This window comes from Cetorhinus maximus, chromosome 18 (genome assembly GCF_964194155.1).
Source record: "Cetorhinus maximus chromosome 18, sCetMax3.hap1.1, whole genome shotgun sequence".
NCBI lineage: Eukaryota > Metazoa > Chordata > Chondrichthyes > Lamniformes > Cetorhinidae > Cetorhinus > Cetorhinus maximus.
In genome coordinates, this window is record NC_135896.1 from 23806061 (window position 1) to 23821381 (window position 15321).

Genomic DNA, 15321 nt, shown 5'->3' on the forward strand with positions numbered 1-15321 from the left:
AAAGTTGGGGTGCGCTGGTCTCCTCATTGTCTCCAATGTTCTGGAGCTCGGGTGTCTCGTCCTCCAACTCCCTAGAGCTTTGCCGCTTCTTCTGTCGGTGCTGCCCTGGCACTTCTTCGTCCGAAGAGCAGCTGACATCTGTGTCATCCGTGTCGGAAGGGAGGCGCCTCTTGCCACTTGTCTGGGAAGTGGCTTGGTCCCTTCTTAGCCCCTTCTTCCTTTTGGCTCTCCTCACCAGCTGCCACTCCCCCTGCTGATTTTCCGCTTCTGCCTCCTCCTCCATTGATTCGCTCTCCTGAGAAGTGGGAGGTTCAGGGGGCAGTGCTGTTGATTGGCTGTCTGCTGCCTCAATCTTTTCCTCCACCTTGTCTCTCTCTTGTGTCCTCCTTTCTCCCATTGTTCTTCTTGGGGGCCTTGGTGGTTGGAGTGACACGAAGCATTCTTTCTGCTTCCCCCTCATTGGCTTTGGCTGTCTGTGCATAAGAGAGGCAGCATTTGGGGCAGGTCCTGTAGAGGTGACCTGCCTCGCCACACAGGTTGTAGCCCTTACTCTGTTTACAGTCCTTTGTCTGGTGCCCTTCTTGTTTGCAGTTCTTGCAGAGGGCAGCCCTGCAGTTGGCCGCCACATGACCAGACTTGCCGCATGAGCAACAAAGTTTGGGCTGCCCAGCGTAGACAAGGTAGCCACGGCTTCCCCCGACAGCAAAGCTGGAAGGAGGGTGGAAGATGGCTCCCTTACCGTCGGTCTTGGGTGTGACCTTAACCTGGCGTTTGCATGTCCAAATCCCAAAGGTGTCTCTAACCTCGGTGCAGCTCCCAACCTTGTTGACGTACCTGGCAAGTAAGGTGAGCACGTCGGCGACAGGGACGTAGGGGTTGTAGAGATGCACCGTCACCACACAGTCCCGTTGCAACAGCAAAGCAAAGAGCGGCTCCACCGTCAGGATCTTCATCTCCGGCAGGTCTCTTTTCTCCTCGAACACCTTCAGGAAGTTGACGCAAGCTGCCACTCGCTTGAACGTCACGTCGAAATATCCAGCGCTGGGGAAGTCTTGCAGGGAGTAGATTGCCTCTGCTTCAAATCCACACACCTTCAACAGGATCCGCTTGATGAAGAAGGCCCAATCCATGGGTGCTCCTCCTTCGCTGTCCTTCACCGTGACTCAGACGGTGTTAGGTACCCCGTGGTATGGGGTTCGATTGGTTATAGCCATTGATTCACGACCTTGTCCTGGGAGAACCATGATCATGGTCTCTCCCCTGCCAGGTAAGTATCAATTTATAAACACTTCATGAAGCCTCATCCCGCCCGTGGATGATATTCCATGAAAAATGCGAAGGCCACCTGGGCTCTTCACCTGCCCACCAACCTTAAGGTTGGACGGACAGCTCAGTTTATTAGTTTAATTAGTTTTTAAATGGCCTTAATAGGCCTTTGACAGTTTGGCGGGTGCGCAGCCGAGTCAGCTGCGTGCCCGCTGAACTGAAAATCTAAATGACGTGCGGTGACGTCGGGCCCCACCCCTGCTTACCGAGCCGAAAATTCTGGCCCTAAAGTACAAAAGAATTAAATAAAACTTGTCTCTCTTGATGAAAAATTAACAAATGTTCTGGCAAGCACAGGCCTTGGTTTATCGATGTGTCATATGAAAGAGTGATAGGCACAGTTACTCATTGCTTTAATTCTTCCTACAGGGTGGTTCTCTACTTAGGGTGGTGATAGTTCTCAGCATTTCCCCACAGGGAGCGAAGGAAACCTTAAGGAAAATTCAAAACGGTTCCATTCTCAATCAGTAATTGGTCAGTACCATAAAAGCAATGGCTCTTTTTTTAAGATTATGTAACAATTAAGTGAATGACATTGACAGTAATAAGGGAAGTTTTTTTAAATAAACTGACACCCTTGGGGGTGGCTGGGAGCACTGCAGGACTGGAGTGCCAGCCAAAAGTAGATTTCACTGCAGCTGCCCTTTGGTGCAGAGCAGCAGTTTGGAGGGGGAGCTGGTTAAGAAATTATGTGCCCCAGGACAGAAAGGAACATCAACATTAACACAATGGAATATTTCCAATATTTTTGCACCAGGTTCATTATAAAATATGCAGAAGGAAATGCATTTCAATGAGGTTTGAAAATAACAATAGTACTTATTGAAATTTTAAATAATCAATAACCATTATTATATAAGATTATGTATTCAAATAACTTGCTGATTCTCTGTTGACATCTTCATGATGACTTAGCGGTGTTAAGAATTTAAGTAACTGAGTGAAAAAGAGACCACGATTCTTCAAACGATATTGAGATTATACACTGAGGCATAACATCTGTTATTTGTGCCTATTTTATACCCAAACACAATGGATATGCAAATACCAAAAACAATCAGGAGAATACTTCAGAGAAAAAACCTGTGGTAGACAGGCACATCTCATGAGTATTAAATTCCTTTCTCTTAAAGACACAATAGCACCAAATGCATCTCTTTGATGTTGAATAAAATGAAGCATCAACTGAAACAAATTCTGCCATTGTGGCCAACGTAACCAATCATTAAATCACAAATGCCTCAGTAAAAAAACATTATTTAACTCATCTTTAGGCATTATTGCAACAATATCGTCTCCTTAAAGTTCAAGCTATTGGGTATGTTCTAAATTAAATTTTAAATTATGCTTTCATGACATAAGATTAATTCACTTTGTTTTTTTCTCTTGAATATTTCATATTTCAAAGGCTTCTTGTAAAATATGCCAATGAAAACTTTGCTTTTTGGAAGAGAAAATTGTAATTTGCATTCTGATACATTTTAAAAATGGCAAGAACAGCAATGAAAAGCTTTTTTAGTTGAATAATGGTTAGCCTAAAATCAAGTAGTCTTCGCATCGAATTTATAGCATACTCTGGAACCAACAACACACATTTTTGTACAGTAAGGGATTTTTCTATGATTCTTTCTTCTTTGTCATAAATGATATTTATTCATCCTTTCCCAAATCTAATTAACCTCTCAAAAAGATTGTTACCATACACTTTAGCTAAATTTAAATAAGTAAATTATTGATTCATATGACAGCATGCTAAAATATTGCTGTAGTGGAAGAAAGATAATTTTACTCATCATAGTGTGCACTTTTTTTCTCATTTCTGGTCCAAGTCATTATTATATTTTTAAGTGTCCTGCAAACTGGGTATAGCAAAGTTAATTTGTTCCCATTCTGCAAGGCAAACTGGTATGGTTAATGCTGAAACCAAAAGGACAGAAGCATCAACAAGGAGCCATATGAAAAACAAAAATTTGACTGCTTCAACACAATGAAGAATGCACATCTAGCTTCTTCAGATGCCAAATACTTGCACAATCAGCCACGGTGTAAGTACACTAATGTTTTTGTTAGAAATATTTGAACATGATTGCAGTTATGAGTTCCAGTGCTTCAAGCAATATACACAAGGCAGGGGTGTTAAATGAATTACAAATATTTTAAATAAAGAACAATTGATACAGCATCTGATTGTATCTTTTAAATACATAGAATTCTAGAATTCTAAATCCAATAGAATTCTAAAGCGAAGGGCTGAATTATATTCACATTGCATCATGGGAAAAACTGATTTTCTGCCACAGCAGAAACAGAAAGGCCATTCTGCCCAACTCCCATTGGCCACAGTCTAGGAAGCGGGTTAGGAGCAACAACAACAACTCATTTTTATAATAGCACTTTTAATGTAATAAAACATCTCCAGAAGCTTCATGGGAGCAATATACAACAAAATATAACACCGAACAACATAAGGGGATATTATTTCAGATGGCCAAAATCTTGTTCAAAAGTTTTAAGGAGTGCCTTAAAGGAGGAAAGTGAGGTACAGAGTCGGAGAGGTGTAAGGAGGGTATTCCAGAGCTTAGGGACTAGGCAACTAAAGACACACTGATCAATGATGCAGTGAGTTAAATCAGGGATGCTTAGGAGGTCAGAGTTAGAGGAACACAGATATCTCTGAGGGTCATGAGGTGATGAGAGGGGTGATGACAACAGACTTAAAGGAGAAGGGTACAACACCTGAAGAGACAGAACCATTTACAATATTGGCTAATATGGGGATCAGAAGGGGAAGTTGGGTGGTTAGCAGTTTAGTGGAAATAGGATTGAGGGAACAGGAGGTAGGTCTCCTGGACAAGATGAGCTCAGAGAAGGCATGAGAGAAGATAGGAGAGAAACTACAGAAATATATGAGTTCAGGGCTGCAGCACGATGTGCATTAGAGTAAATTTGGTCCAAGGGCTGGTGGAAGACACGGAAGCAGTTAAGGCAGCTGATCTGATTGTCTCGATCTTAGAGACGAAGAAATCCAGGTGCTGAAGCTGAGGTTGGAGAGATCAGGGGAGCGGGATTTTAGAAGACAGTGTGCATTAGAGAGAAGTCATCAAGGGTTACTTTTGCACTCCAGGATGATCCTTGAATAGCGGGCAGTTTTTAGCAGATGACAGCAGGACCCTATAGTGTTTAAATTGGTCTAGCCAAATCTGGTGGATGGCTAAACCTGTTGTCTGCCATATCCTTTCAAATTTGCGCCCCATGGACCTATGGGAGCAGAGATGAAGGCTGTACTGAGGGAACAGCCAGAGAGTGAGTAATGGTTTTAATAGGGTAGGGCATCAAAGGTAGAGGTGAGGGTGTGTTGAGCAGAACAGTAGCTTCAGAAATGTTGTGTGAACAAAAGGTCAAAGGCGAGACAGTTGGAATTTTGGAAAGGCAGTTCTAAAGGAATAGGGGAATAGTTTTTTTTTCTCCAGGGATGGATACAGAAGGAGGTAGGGCTGGGGCGTGGAAAGGGGTGTGGGTACTGAGTGATTAAAGGAAGTGATCAGGGATAGCCTTCTTATTATTGATGAGACAAGTAAGGCTACTTGAGATTGCAATGGTCAGGCACGTTGCCATGAATGTGGATTGGGAAGATTATAGGGAGAGAGAGATTTAGAAAAAATAATAGTGCGGCGAATTCACAGGAGAGAGAACATTATTAGTTTAAATGGAGATTGGAATCACCAAAGGGAAGAAATCATTTGGTGCAAAGGCTGAGGGAGGAAAGCAGTGGAAGTATCTTAGTGAGGAAATTTTTATCATACTGGGAAAGAGGTAGAGAATAAGGATTTTGAAGAAGAAGTGAGAGGGGTGGAACAAGGTGAGGTCCTCAAAGGATGAGAAAGTGACAAAGGAGTAGGGATCAGACCAAGGTATGATGTGAGATCTGATGACAAATTCTACACCGCCACTGCAACAATCTTGACGGGGTAAGTGATGAAAGGTGTAGCCAGGTGGGGAGGCTTCATTAAGTTGCAAATGTCATCACCCCGCTGCCAGGTTTCCATTAAGGCCATTGTGTCGATGTAATCATCCACAATAAGTTAATGGATGGCAAGGGCCTTGTTCACAAGTAAACACAAATTCTGAAGGGAGATGTGTGGAAGGGTGGTGAGAGCTGATCCGCTGTCCGCAAGGTCAGTATTGGGAGGGGTGAGTTGGACAGGAAGGAGACTGGCAAGATTACCCCCTTGCAGCACGCTGGACAGGAAGATTGAAGGAAGATTGACGGGAGAGTGGAATGGGGCAATTTGGATTTCTGTTCGTTGGAGGATGCCAAGATAGGCTGACAGGGAAGCTGTAAGCTTATCTAACTGGGAATCACGCCTGGGAAGGCAGCAAGAGAGCAGGAAGATTGAGGAATAAGAGAGGGTTGGGGTAAGGAATTGGAAGGGCAAAGTACCTGAGAGTGGAGAAGTGAAAGGAAGCATGGCAATAGTAGAGAGTCTGGGGGGATGGGGGTAAAGAGAAAAGAAGCTAAAAAGAAAAAGTGAAAATAGAATGATGGGTTCGGGTCCGGAGCGACAGCCAAAATTCTGCATTAATATGCCTTCTCTTTTGTATCATGGTAGCTTTTAAGCGGCATGCTGACCACACTCATCACGGTGCAGAATACAATGTAGAAGGGTGCAGTATTTGCAGCTACAAAAATAATTAAAATTATTTCAATAAAAGCTTAGTCGGAACCTACTCTGATGGATTAACTATCCAAAATAGTTTGGCTACTTTGTAGTGCCTTTGCTTCATTTTCAAATGCTGTGCCTTTTCATTCCAGATTTTGTAAAATATCATAAAGAACTGTCCCTTCTCCGTTGTTTCTGTGGATTTCTGCACCAAAGCAAGCTGTGTCAAATACATTTAAATAAATCTAGTAATATTGCTTCATTAATATTGTTGCATCTGTATGAAATGTAACTTTTTTTTGCTATATAAAATATCAGAACAGTGCCCTGGGCACTGGCAGTTTTGGACTGCAGTTGCGATAAAATTCAGCCCTTTGTTCCCTCGCTCTCCTTTAATTGATAATGTTGAGTCTTTTTCTGGACCATTGGGTTTTTTGTTTTAAAATTAGTTGCCTGAAATACTGACAAAATCATGAAGGCATGTTACAACATAAGTACAGTATGCAGCTTGGTGATCAAACATAGACAACTGCACAATGGGATAAGCTGGCAGAAGTACACCAATAAACCACGAGACGGAAAGCACAGCCACTGGAACTTTTCCACCAGACTCTAAACTGGTCTTACCTTCTTCTGACAAATAGCAGAAATTTCAGCTGTAAAGGGTGAAGATATACAAACGAATCAAAATGAACAAATATTTTGCAATCATTGCTGGGATTGGCCACTGTAAAACAGATAAGCTTTCTGCAAAGAAATAAATTAATGGCAATATTTTAATGAAGAAAACAGAAGTAAGTACACGCATGGCACAAAACAATGGCAAGACTATCTTAATTACACGTGCTGATTGTTAATGGGACTCATTTAAAGGCCCTGAAAATTTTGATTGTGCGGTGAGAAGCAGACATGGCTTGAGGCATGCATGCTCTCAGTCTGCACTAGAAGTGCACTGCATGTCACACTGGTTTGGGTACTCTGCAGTTATCCACCTGAAATTGCCGTCAGGCCCATTGCTTCTGCAAATCAAGAGTCTAACACGATTTAAAGGGCCTTTACAAATTTGGTTTGTGACTGACATGTGACTTGCATGTGCCCTGCATGCTGAGATCAGTTTTCGCACATGTACATCAGCTAAACCAGTGGTTCTTAAAGAGACTGCTGTCAGTTGTGAAACAAAAGGTAAATTTAACATTTGTTTATTTTTCTGAATGCTATGCGTGCCACTGACAGCCACAGCCCCTGCCCAACTGCCTCACCTCCGGGACTCATCTAAACACATCGATTTACCATGATCCTGCTGCCATCTTCATTAAGCACACGCAGCGTGTGATGCACTGGGAGCTATCCAATTCGTAGGCTAAAGTGTCTCGTTGACGTTGAAATGCCAGAAAGATTTAGGAAGATTTTCCTTTCATAACCTTGGGATGCCCTAAAGAACTTCAAGCCAATATTTTCACCATTGTCCATTGATGTCACATCAAAAATAATATAATGGGGCCACCACAACTCATGCTTTTTATTTTCTCTTCTAAGTAACTGCCTCAGAACTACAATGTTCAAGAGTTATGAATATCCATGCTATTTTATGGGAGAAGTTACAACAATTTTTTTCTTTGCATCTGCTCTTCCAGTTGTGAATCAGTCATTAAACTGCTGCTTCCATTTGTGGTCCATTCTTTCTAATACTTCAAAGGGAAACAACATGAAAATAGATTTGATGCAACACCAGTTTTTATCCTTCTTTAATCAAAAAAGCACAAATAACCCATCCAACCAAAAAAGTATTTACTGAGGCATTGGTAACAGTTATTGATAAGAAATTACAAAGAAGCAAATTCTTTTGCAATATGCCAGTGAATAAGTTGCAGAACTGAGCCTTGGACTTGGATTTTCATTAAGTCAGGATGGCTCGGGAGCCCTTGGAAAATGGTGGGCGGTCCCGATTCCAGGATTCCCGACCCCGTTCCCGGGCTGTCTGATTTTCGGGAGTGCCTTTAAAGGGTGTGGGCTGGTTCCTGTGAAAAGCCCACATCTGGCACCCCCGGCCTGGCCAACTCCATTGTGGAGATAGGCATGTCCTATCTCTCCGCAATTTTCATGGAGTCGGGCCAGGTTTTTAAAGGGTCATTGTTCACAGCCCCTCAGAGGTGACGTAAACCCTAGTCTGCATGAGGGGTCCTTTTAAAAAGTAATTTCGAAAGGTCCCCCTCATGCCCCCCAGGCCAAGATCTGTCCTTCCACCCCTATGGCCCCTCATCCCCTATGCCAAGCTATGGTACTCCCATGCCCTTTGACCTACTGTACATTTTCTAGAATAGGGTTGTCCAACTGCTTTGCACAAGGGAGCACATTTCAATTTTTTCTCACTCAAGGGCCAATAAGCAAATTTCTGAAATATAAGGTTTGGCACAACATTAAATATTAATTTCAAAAAGAAAGTTGAGGTATGAAGAATTAACTTTCTGAGCAAAAAATGTCAAAGCAATAAACTGATCATTTTTTAAAATGAGTAATTAATAAAGATGATCATTCAGTGATTGTGAGAGAATGTGTGTGAGGGTATGTATGTGAGTGTGTGTCCAGCTCACTCCCAGCCTCAGAGTGCTCACTCAGTTCCCCTCACCGTGAGAGTGGGTGTGTGTGTGTGAGGGTGAGGATGAGTGAGAACCCTGAGACTGGGAATGAGTCAGACACACACATACTCTCACACACTCTCTCACACACACTCTCTCACTGACTCTCTCGCACACACTCATTCTCTCACATATAATCTCTGTCATATACTCACACTCTCTCTCCCACACGCACTCACTCTCACATGCTCGCTTTCTCTCACACACATTCATCACTCTCTCATGCACTCGTTCTTTCTCCCACACTGTTGCTGTCTCTTTCACACATTCGCTGTTTCTCACGCACTCGCTGTTTCTCACGCACTCGCTGTTTCTCTCGCACTCGCTGTTTCTCTCGCACTCGCTGTTGCTCTCGCACTCGCTGTTTCTCACGCACTCGCTGTTTCTCTCGCACTCGCTGTTTCTCACGCACTCGCTGTTTCTCTCGCACTCGCTGTTTCTCTCGCACTCGCTGTTTCTCACGCACTCGCTGTTTCTCACGCACTCGCTGTTTCTCTCGCACTCGCTGTTTCTCTCGCACTCGCTGTTTCTCTCGCACTCGCTGTTTCTCACGCACTCGCTGTTTCTCTCGCACTCGCTGTTTCTCTCGCACTCGCTGTTTCTCACGCACTCGCTGTTTCTCTCGCACTCGCTGTTTCTCACGCACTCGCTGTTTCTCTCGCACTCGCTGTTTCTCACGCACTCGCTGTTTCTCTCGCACTCGCTGTTTCTCTCGCACTCGCTGTTTCTCTCGCACTCGCTGTTTCTCTCGCATTCGCTGTTTCTCTCGCACTCGCTGTTTCTCTCGCACTCGCTCTCACACATGCTCTCTCACATACACGCACTCGCTCTCTCACACACATGCTCTCTCACACACACGCACTCGCGCTCTCACACTCACGCACTCGCTTTCTCACTCACGCACTCGCTTTCTCACACTCTCTCTCTCACACACTCTCTCTCACGCGCTCTCTCTCTCTCACGCACTCTCTCTCACACGCTCTCTCTCTCACTCTCACTCTCTCTCTCTCGCTCTCTCTCTCTCAGTCTCACACTCTCTCACTGTCTCACACACTCTCTCACTGTCTCACACACTCTCTCACTCACTCCCTCACTCACACACACTCACGCCCGCTGAGCCTGGGTGGTTTTAAGATTAACAAGCTGAGCAGAGGTTCAGGACAGCTGTGAAAGTACCAAGAGTCTTTCTCTCCGCTCTGTCTCACAGTCCAACTCGTCCGGGTCCCACTGTTTCTGCAACCGTCGCTCTGCCATCTTAATCCCTGTAGTTCTTTAGGAGGCTTTGTCTTCCCCCTTCACTCCTGACAGGCAATCTCGGTCCCCCGGCAGGCAGTCTCTCTCTCTTCACACCCACCACCGCCCCCCTACCCCCTCCACCCCCCCACCGCCCCACACCCCCCCTGCAAGCAATCTCTCCCTCCTCCCTGAAAGCCTCTCTTTCTCCCCATCAGATTTACCACTGCCAGTGTTCAGGCCACTCATAAATGAATGAAGCCACTCACCTTCACACTGTTTGCTGCTCCTCCAATCACAGACTGCTTCTTTCCCTCATTTGCTGCTAATGGGGGCAAATGTGGTGGAGAAATGGCCTCTGAATGGGGGAGCAGCTCCTTGCAAATCTTTAATTTGCGCTTACCTGTATTTTAAACACAGGCTCTGCAGGCCACAGGAAGAGACATGGCAGGCCAAAATATGGCCCGCCGGCCGCATGTTGGACAGCCCTGATCTCAAACTAATGAACTCTACAGTGTATAGCTAAATGTGTAAAAAAAAGCTTTGAAAAAAAGTAATTCATTCATAACTTTTTCCTACACTTGAAAAAAAAGTCTGCATACTAATAAAAGTGTCAATCATCCAGGCTCTTTAACTTCTCAAAAACCACAAACCCTTGAAACCACTTAACTTGTGTAAATAGACATTGCAAAATTGGCAACAGAGATAAGGGAGCCTGAGCTGTCAATCAAACAATGTTTCCACTGGGGAGCAGGTGTTCTAGTATTCTGGGCTTTCAGTCAGGCAGACATAATAAGGCTTGGCTTTTGAGGCTTTTGGATGATTGACACTTCTAGCTTGTAATGTAGACATTTTTTTAAAGAATAGGAGAAAGTTATCAACAATTTACTTTTTTGCAAAGCTTTTTTCACACATATCGCACTATACACTATAGGGTTAATTGGATCCAGGGAGTGTATAGGGAGTCAATGGACATGAAAATGCCATAGCCTGCATAGGGGGCATCAGGGGCCATGGGGGTTGGTAGAAGGGCAGGGCTTGAAACAGGGGTGGGTAGCAGTGCATGAGGGGACATCGAGATGGGTGGAAGGGCAGAGCTTGGCATGAGATGACGTAGATGGAGCATGGGTGGATGGAGATGGAGAGGGTGAAGAGAGTGAGAGATGGAGGGCCTTTGTGTTTTTATTTTCACTGGCACAAAGTCCTACAGCATCAAGGCAGGCCTTTTAAACAATCCACCTCGGCACCTGGCAGTCCCTGTGGCTGCCTCCGTACTTCTTCCCGGGTCAGCTGGCCCAACTCCAGCCCGCACCCACGCAGCCCGCACCCACGCCCCCCACCCCCACCCCAGTAATGAAGGCCCCACCTTTGTGGGTTCTTTCTCCTGGAGCAGACTCCCCCTTCCCTCGAGGGTGAGAATCCAAGCCTTACTATCCAATCAACAACACATCAACAGTCAATGGGCAATCCCACATTTCTGTCAATTAATTGGTTTGGTGGGAAGAGAAGAGCTAATAATAGAGATATCATAAACTGCTTTCACATATAGGGCTTTTTTTCACTTTCCTGCTGATAAACCACAATGTTTGTAATGCCTTTACCAGCAATTATTCTTTCCACATAATGGCAAGGGAGTAGGTTTCAGCAGTACTTATCAATATAATGCTAATCCCATTGCTATGGAAATGTTTGAGGGGGGAAAATAGTTGTTATTTTAAACAAAAGTGCATCCAAGCCATTATGGACACAGTATCCTTAGGTATGCACATTTCACTTTTCACCTAAACTTGGCACAGTTTTGAAGGAAGCAACTTACCAGTAAGACTTAATAAAGCTGTTTCATGCCATTGCAGGGTGCAATGGGAGGGTTTAAGGTTGATAAGCTAATTTTGCTTTAATTTTGCCTAGAATTTCTATGACCAGGGCACTCAAGTGAGAGAGAGCTTCTTTCCATGTAGCCACAAATTGAGTATTTCTATAATAGAAGGGATGATGACAGAAATTTTGAAATGGAGGAGGTTAATATTTCTCCAACAGCATGAGTAGAGAGAAAGTCAGCAGACAAGTCATGCCAGGCAGTGCCCACATAGCTCCTAGCAACCAGCCCAAAAGCTGCATATTGGCAGCGATCTATGTGGAGGCTATCTGCTCACCCTCTCAGTAAATAAAAATGGTTTTAGGGAACTTAAAAAGGCTTATTGAAAATAAAATTTAAGATTAAATGCAACCAAATGCATTTTTGAACCATAAGTCTGCCCGGAGGCTTGGGGAGCACTCTACACATCAAGATAAATGGATCGGCATTCATTTCCCACCTGCCACTCCCCATCTTTTTTTTTGCAAAAATATACTTTATTCATGAAATATCTTCAATCACATTCCAAACCATTTCAAAAACACCATTACAAGGGTACAATCCAGGTTAAACTTTTACAAAATGTATCACCAGGTGCATCAGTACAAACAATATTACAATCATTTACAGCCTTTCATTTTGAGCTGTACAGCCCGAGGGGCTCTAAACAGTTCCCAGTCTCTCGGTGCGCTGTGGCAGAAAGGTCTTAGACAGCGACCCTTCCCCATTGCGCCTTTGCGGCAGCTGCCCCAAGCTTTAGTGCGTCCCTCAGCACGTAGTCCTGGACTTTGGATTGTGCCAGTCCGCAACAATCGGTCGGGGACAACTCTTTGTGCTGGAAGACCAACAAGTTTCGGGCAGACCAAAGCGCGTCTTTCACCGAGTTGATGATCCTCCAGCTGCAGTTGATGTTTGTCTCGGTGTGTGTCCCTGGGAACAGCCCGTAGAGCACAGAGTCCTGTGTCACAGTTCTGTGACCTGCCACTCCCCATCAGGCAGGAATGGGAGCAGTAATGCTTTGAAAAATACAGAGCACCTACCACCCTGTTCCCACCAAGGTCTGGGTGACTGCCATTTTGGTGGGGTCTTGAAATGAATAGCCCAGGAAACTCTGAGGCATGAATGGATGAAGTGTGCTTGGCATGGGACAGCCCATGCGACAGTCATTAAAGGAACTGCTACAGGCCCTTCAAAACAATTACCGCAGGGTTTTTAAGCAATTTTTGTAGTGTTAAAGTAGATGCATTTCAGATGTCCAATCTCCTGCAGCTTTCCCCTGGGATTGCCTCCCCCTCCATCCCATTGAACTTAATTGCGCTGGCTGGGCTCTGCACTGAATCACCAGGTTCCCTGCTCCCGTCAATCAGCAAGCTGCTCCAAAAGTGCAAGTAACTCCCTGACAGAATGGTAATGAGACCTGACTGTGAAAACGGTGCAGAATTCCGGCCACTTCCATAAAATCACAAGGCCATGTGATATTAAGGATCACCATCACCATCTCCAGGGCAACTAGGGATGGGCAATAAATGCTGGCCCAGCCAGAAAAGCCCATATCCCATGAATGAATTTAAAAAAAGTACAATTGTTATGTCAAAAATCAGCCACTTTTTCTCTGCAAGAAAAATAAGGCAGAATCTTCTGTTTAGTGTGTGCCGACGCGTAAAATGACATGCGATGGCATCACGCGTGCATCCCAAAGTCACCGCGCGTCATTCTGATCTTCCGTTCAGCGGGTGCGCACCACAGGGTCTGCTACATGCCCGACGAACTGTCAAAGGCCTATTAACGCCATTAAAAAAACTAATTAAAGCAATTGTCAGGGCTGCCCATCCAACCTTAAGGTTGGTGGGCAGGCGAAGATCCCAGGCAGCCTTCACATTTTTCATGAAATCTAACCCATGGGCTGGATGAGGTTTCACGAAGGGTTTATTAATTAAATAAAAAATTTCATGAAAATTCATAAACATGCCCCAGTTCATGCGACACTGTCACATGAAGGGACGGTCTGAATAATTTTTTTTTTCCATCGTTAATACTGAACTTAATCTCCCTGAGGCAGCTCTGTGCCTCAGGGAGATTTCTGTGCTCTCTTGTGGCATGCGCGAAAGAGCACAGGCCCTGACTCTCCCTCCTCCCACCGCTTGCACAGGAAGCACTGAGTGCTACCGGGCGTATGTCACGCTGGGCGGGCCTTAATTGGCCCGCCCATGTAAAATGCCAGCGCAGAGCCGATCGCGGGCGGCAACTGGCTCTGGCCCTGCCCGGCCCGCCCAACATACAGAAAATTCTCCCCTTGTTGCTGGAAGCTTTCCCCGTTCATATCGGCAAATGATTGTGCTCCTTGGAATAGCTGCTGTGTATGAATCTAACAAAACTGAACAGTACTCCACCCAAATCATTATTTTTTTCTGCATATCTTTCTCAAAAAGAAATCTCAGATTCCTAATGTGTATTTTTCTGTCTTACTAATCTATAATACCATGGTTTGTTATAAAATAACGTGCAAAAACAAAATGTTATATTTCATCCACAAAATGGTACCAATAGACTACATCCTACTGGAGAGCTAAACAAGTATTTTCAATCCAGAACTCACCTTGTGGTAGCAGCACATCAATTAACCATTCAGCTTGGATTCTGTAAAAAAAGAAAATCAGAAGTTTGAAATAAGAATAGAAATAAACAGCAAATTTACAGTATCCAAAAATATAGAGGATAGGTTGTGTACAAACCATTATCCCAAACTGAAAAAGGAAGGCATGCTCTTTAACTATATTCAATTAACTTAATAAAGAAGTGTGATTAACAATAATTATGACTTTATTCAAGGAATGATTGATCGACCAGTTTCAGCACTTGCATGGCCAATCTGGCATTTTACTATTATATATTAGGCAGTTTAATAGTAGGTATTTAATCCACACCAATTCTCTATTTTGTAAAAAATAGGGACCACTGAAAAGTTCCATAAATGCTTTGTGATGCAGATTTCACTGCTTCTAACACTTTTCCTTAATTTTTCAGCAAATGTGTACCATAGTGGAGTTGTGTGATGCTACCAGTGTTAATTAATTAAATTGTACTCACCCTGCAATCTTTTGACTGCATTCTTCACACAAGTATAAAGGAGGTGGCTTCTCACCTAATGCCACAGAAATGGATGGATCTATACACATCTTCAAAAGGGAAATTTACATGAAAACTATAATTTAGTTCATTACACCAGACTAAATCTTCAACAGAACTCAAACCTTAAAGCTTTCTCCATTATAAAACACAGCGACCAGCAGCAGAAAACTGATTATCAGCAAGGCCACCCAAATATGAATCCTAGCCTCAATCAAAATTGTAATTTCACCACGTATCTTCACCATTAGCTCTCGTTCCAGGTAAGTCACAAATTCAAAATTTTCATCCTTGTGTTCCAATGGCGCAATCATTTTATTGAAAATATACTGAAAGTAGTCCCCCAACCCCTCCTCCCCCACACCCCAGGTTTCTTTCTCCTTTAAGAAGAAAGCCTTAAAAACAATTTCAAATCAATACAAAGTGGTATCAATACAACATTGCATATTTTCTTCTGCATGCTAGATTAAAGAAGACTTATTTT

At 43.9% G+C, this 15321-nt stretch overlaps 1 protein-coding gene across 1 annotated transcript in view; it reads right to left on the reverse strand.

Moving 5' to 3' along the window:
* Positions 1 to 15321, reverse strand: part of unc79 (unc-79 homolog, NALCN channel complex subunit) — a 201467-nt gene that overhangs the window by 146532 nt on the left and 39614 nt on the right. Inside the window, exons 9-11 of the mRNA XM_078562184.1 lie at positions 14799 to 14887; positions 14308 to 14348; positions 6615 to 6643 (exon numbers count right to left, since the gene is read on the reverse strand). Of these exons, the coding sequence (XP_078418310.1) occupies positions 6615 to 6643; positions 14308 to 14348; positions 14799 to 14887 (159 nt within the window). The remainder of the gene's footprint in view (positions 1 to 6614; positions 6644 to 14307; positions 14349 to 14798; positions 14888 to 15321) is intronic.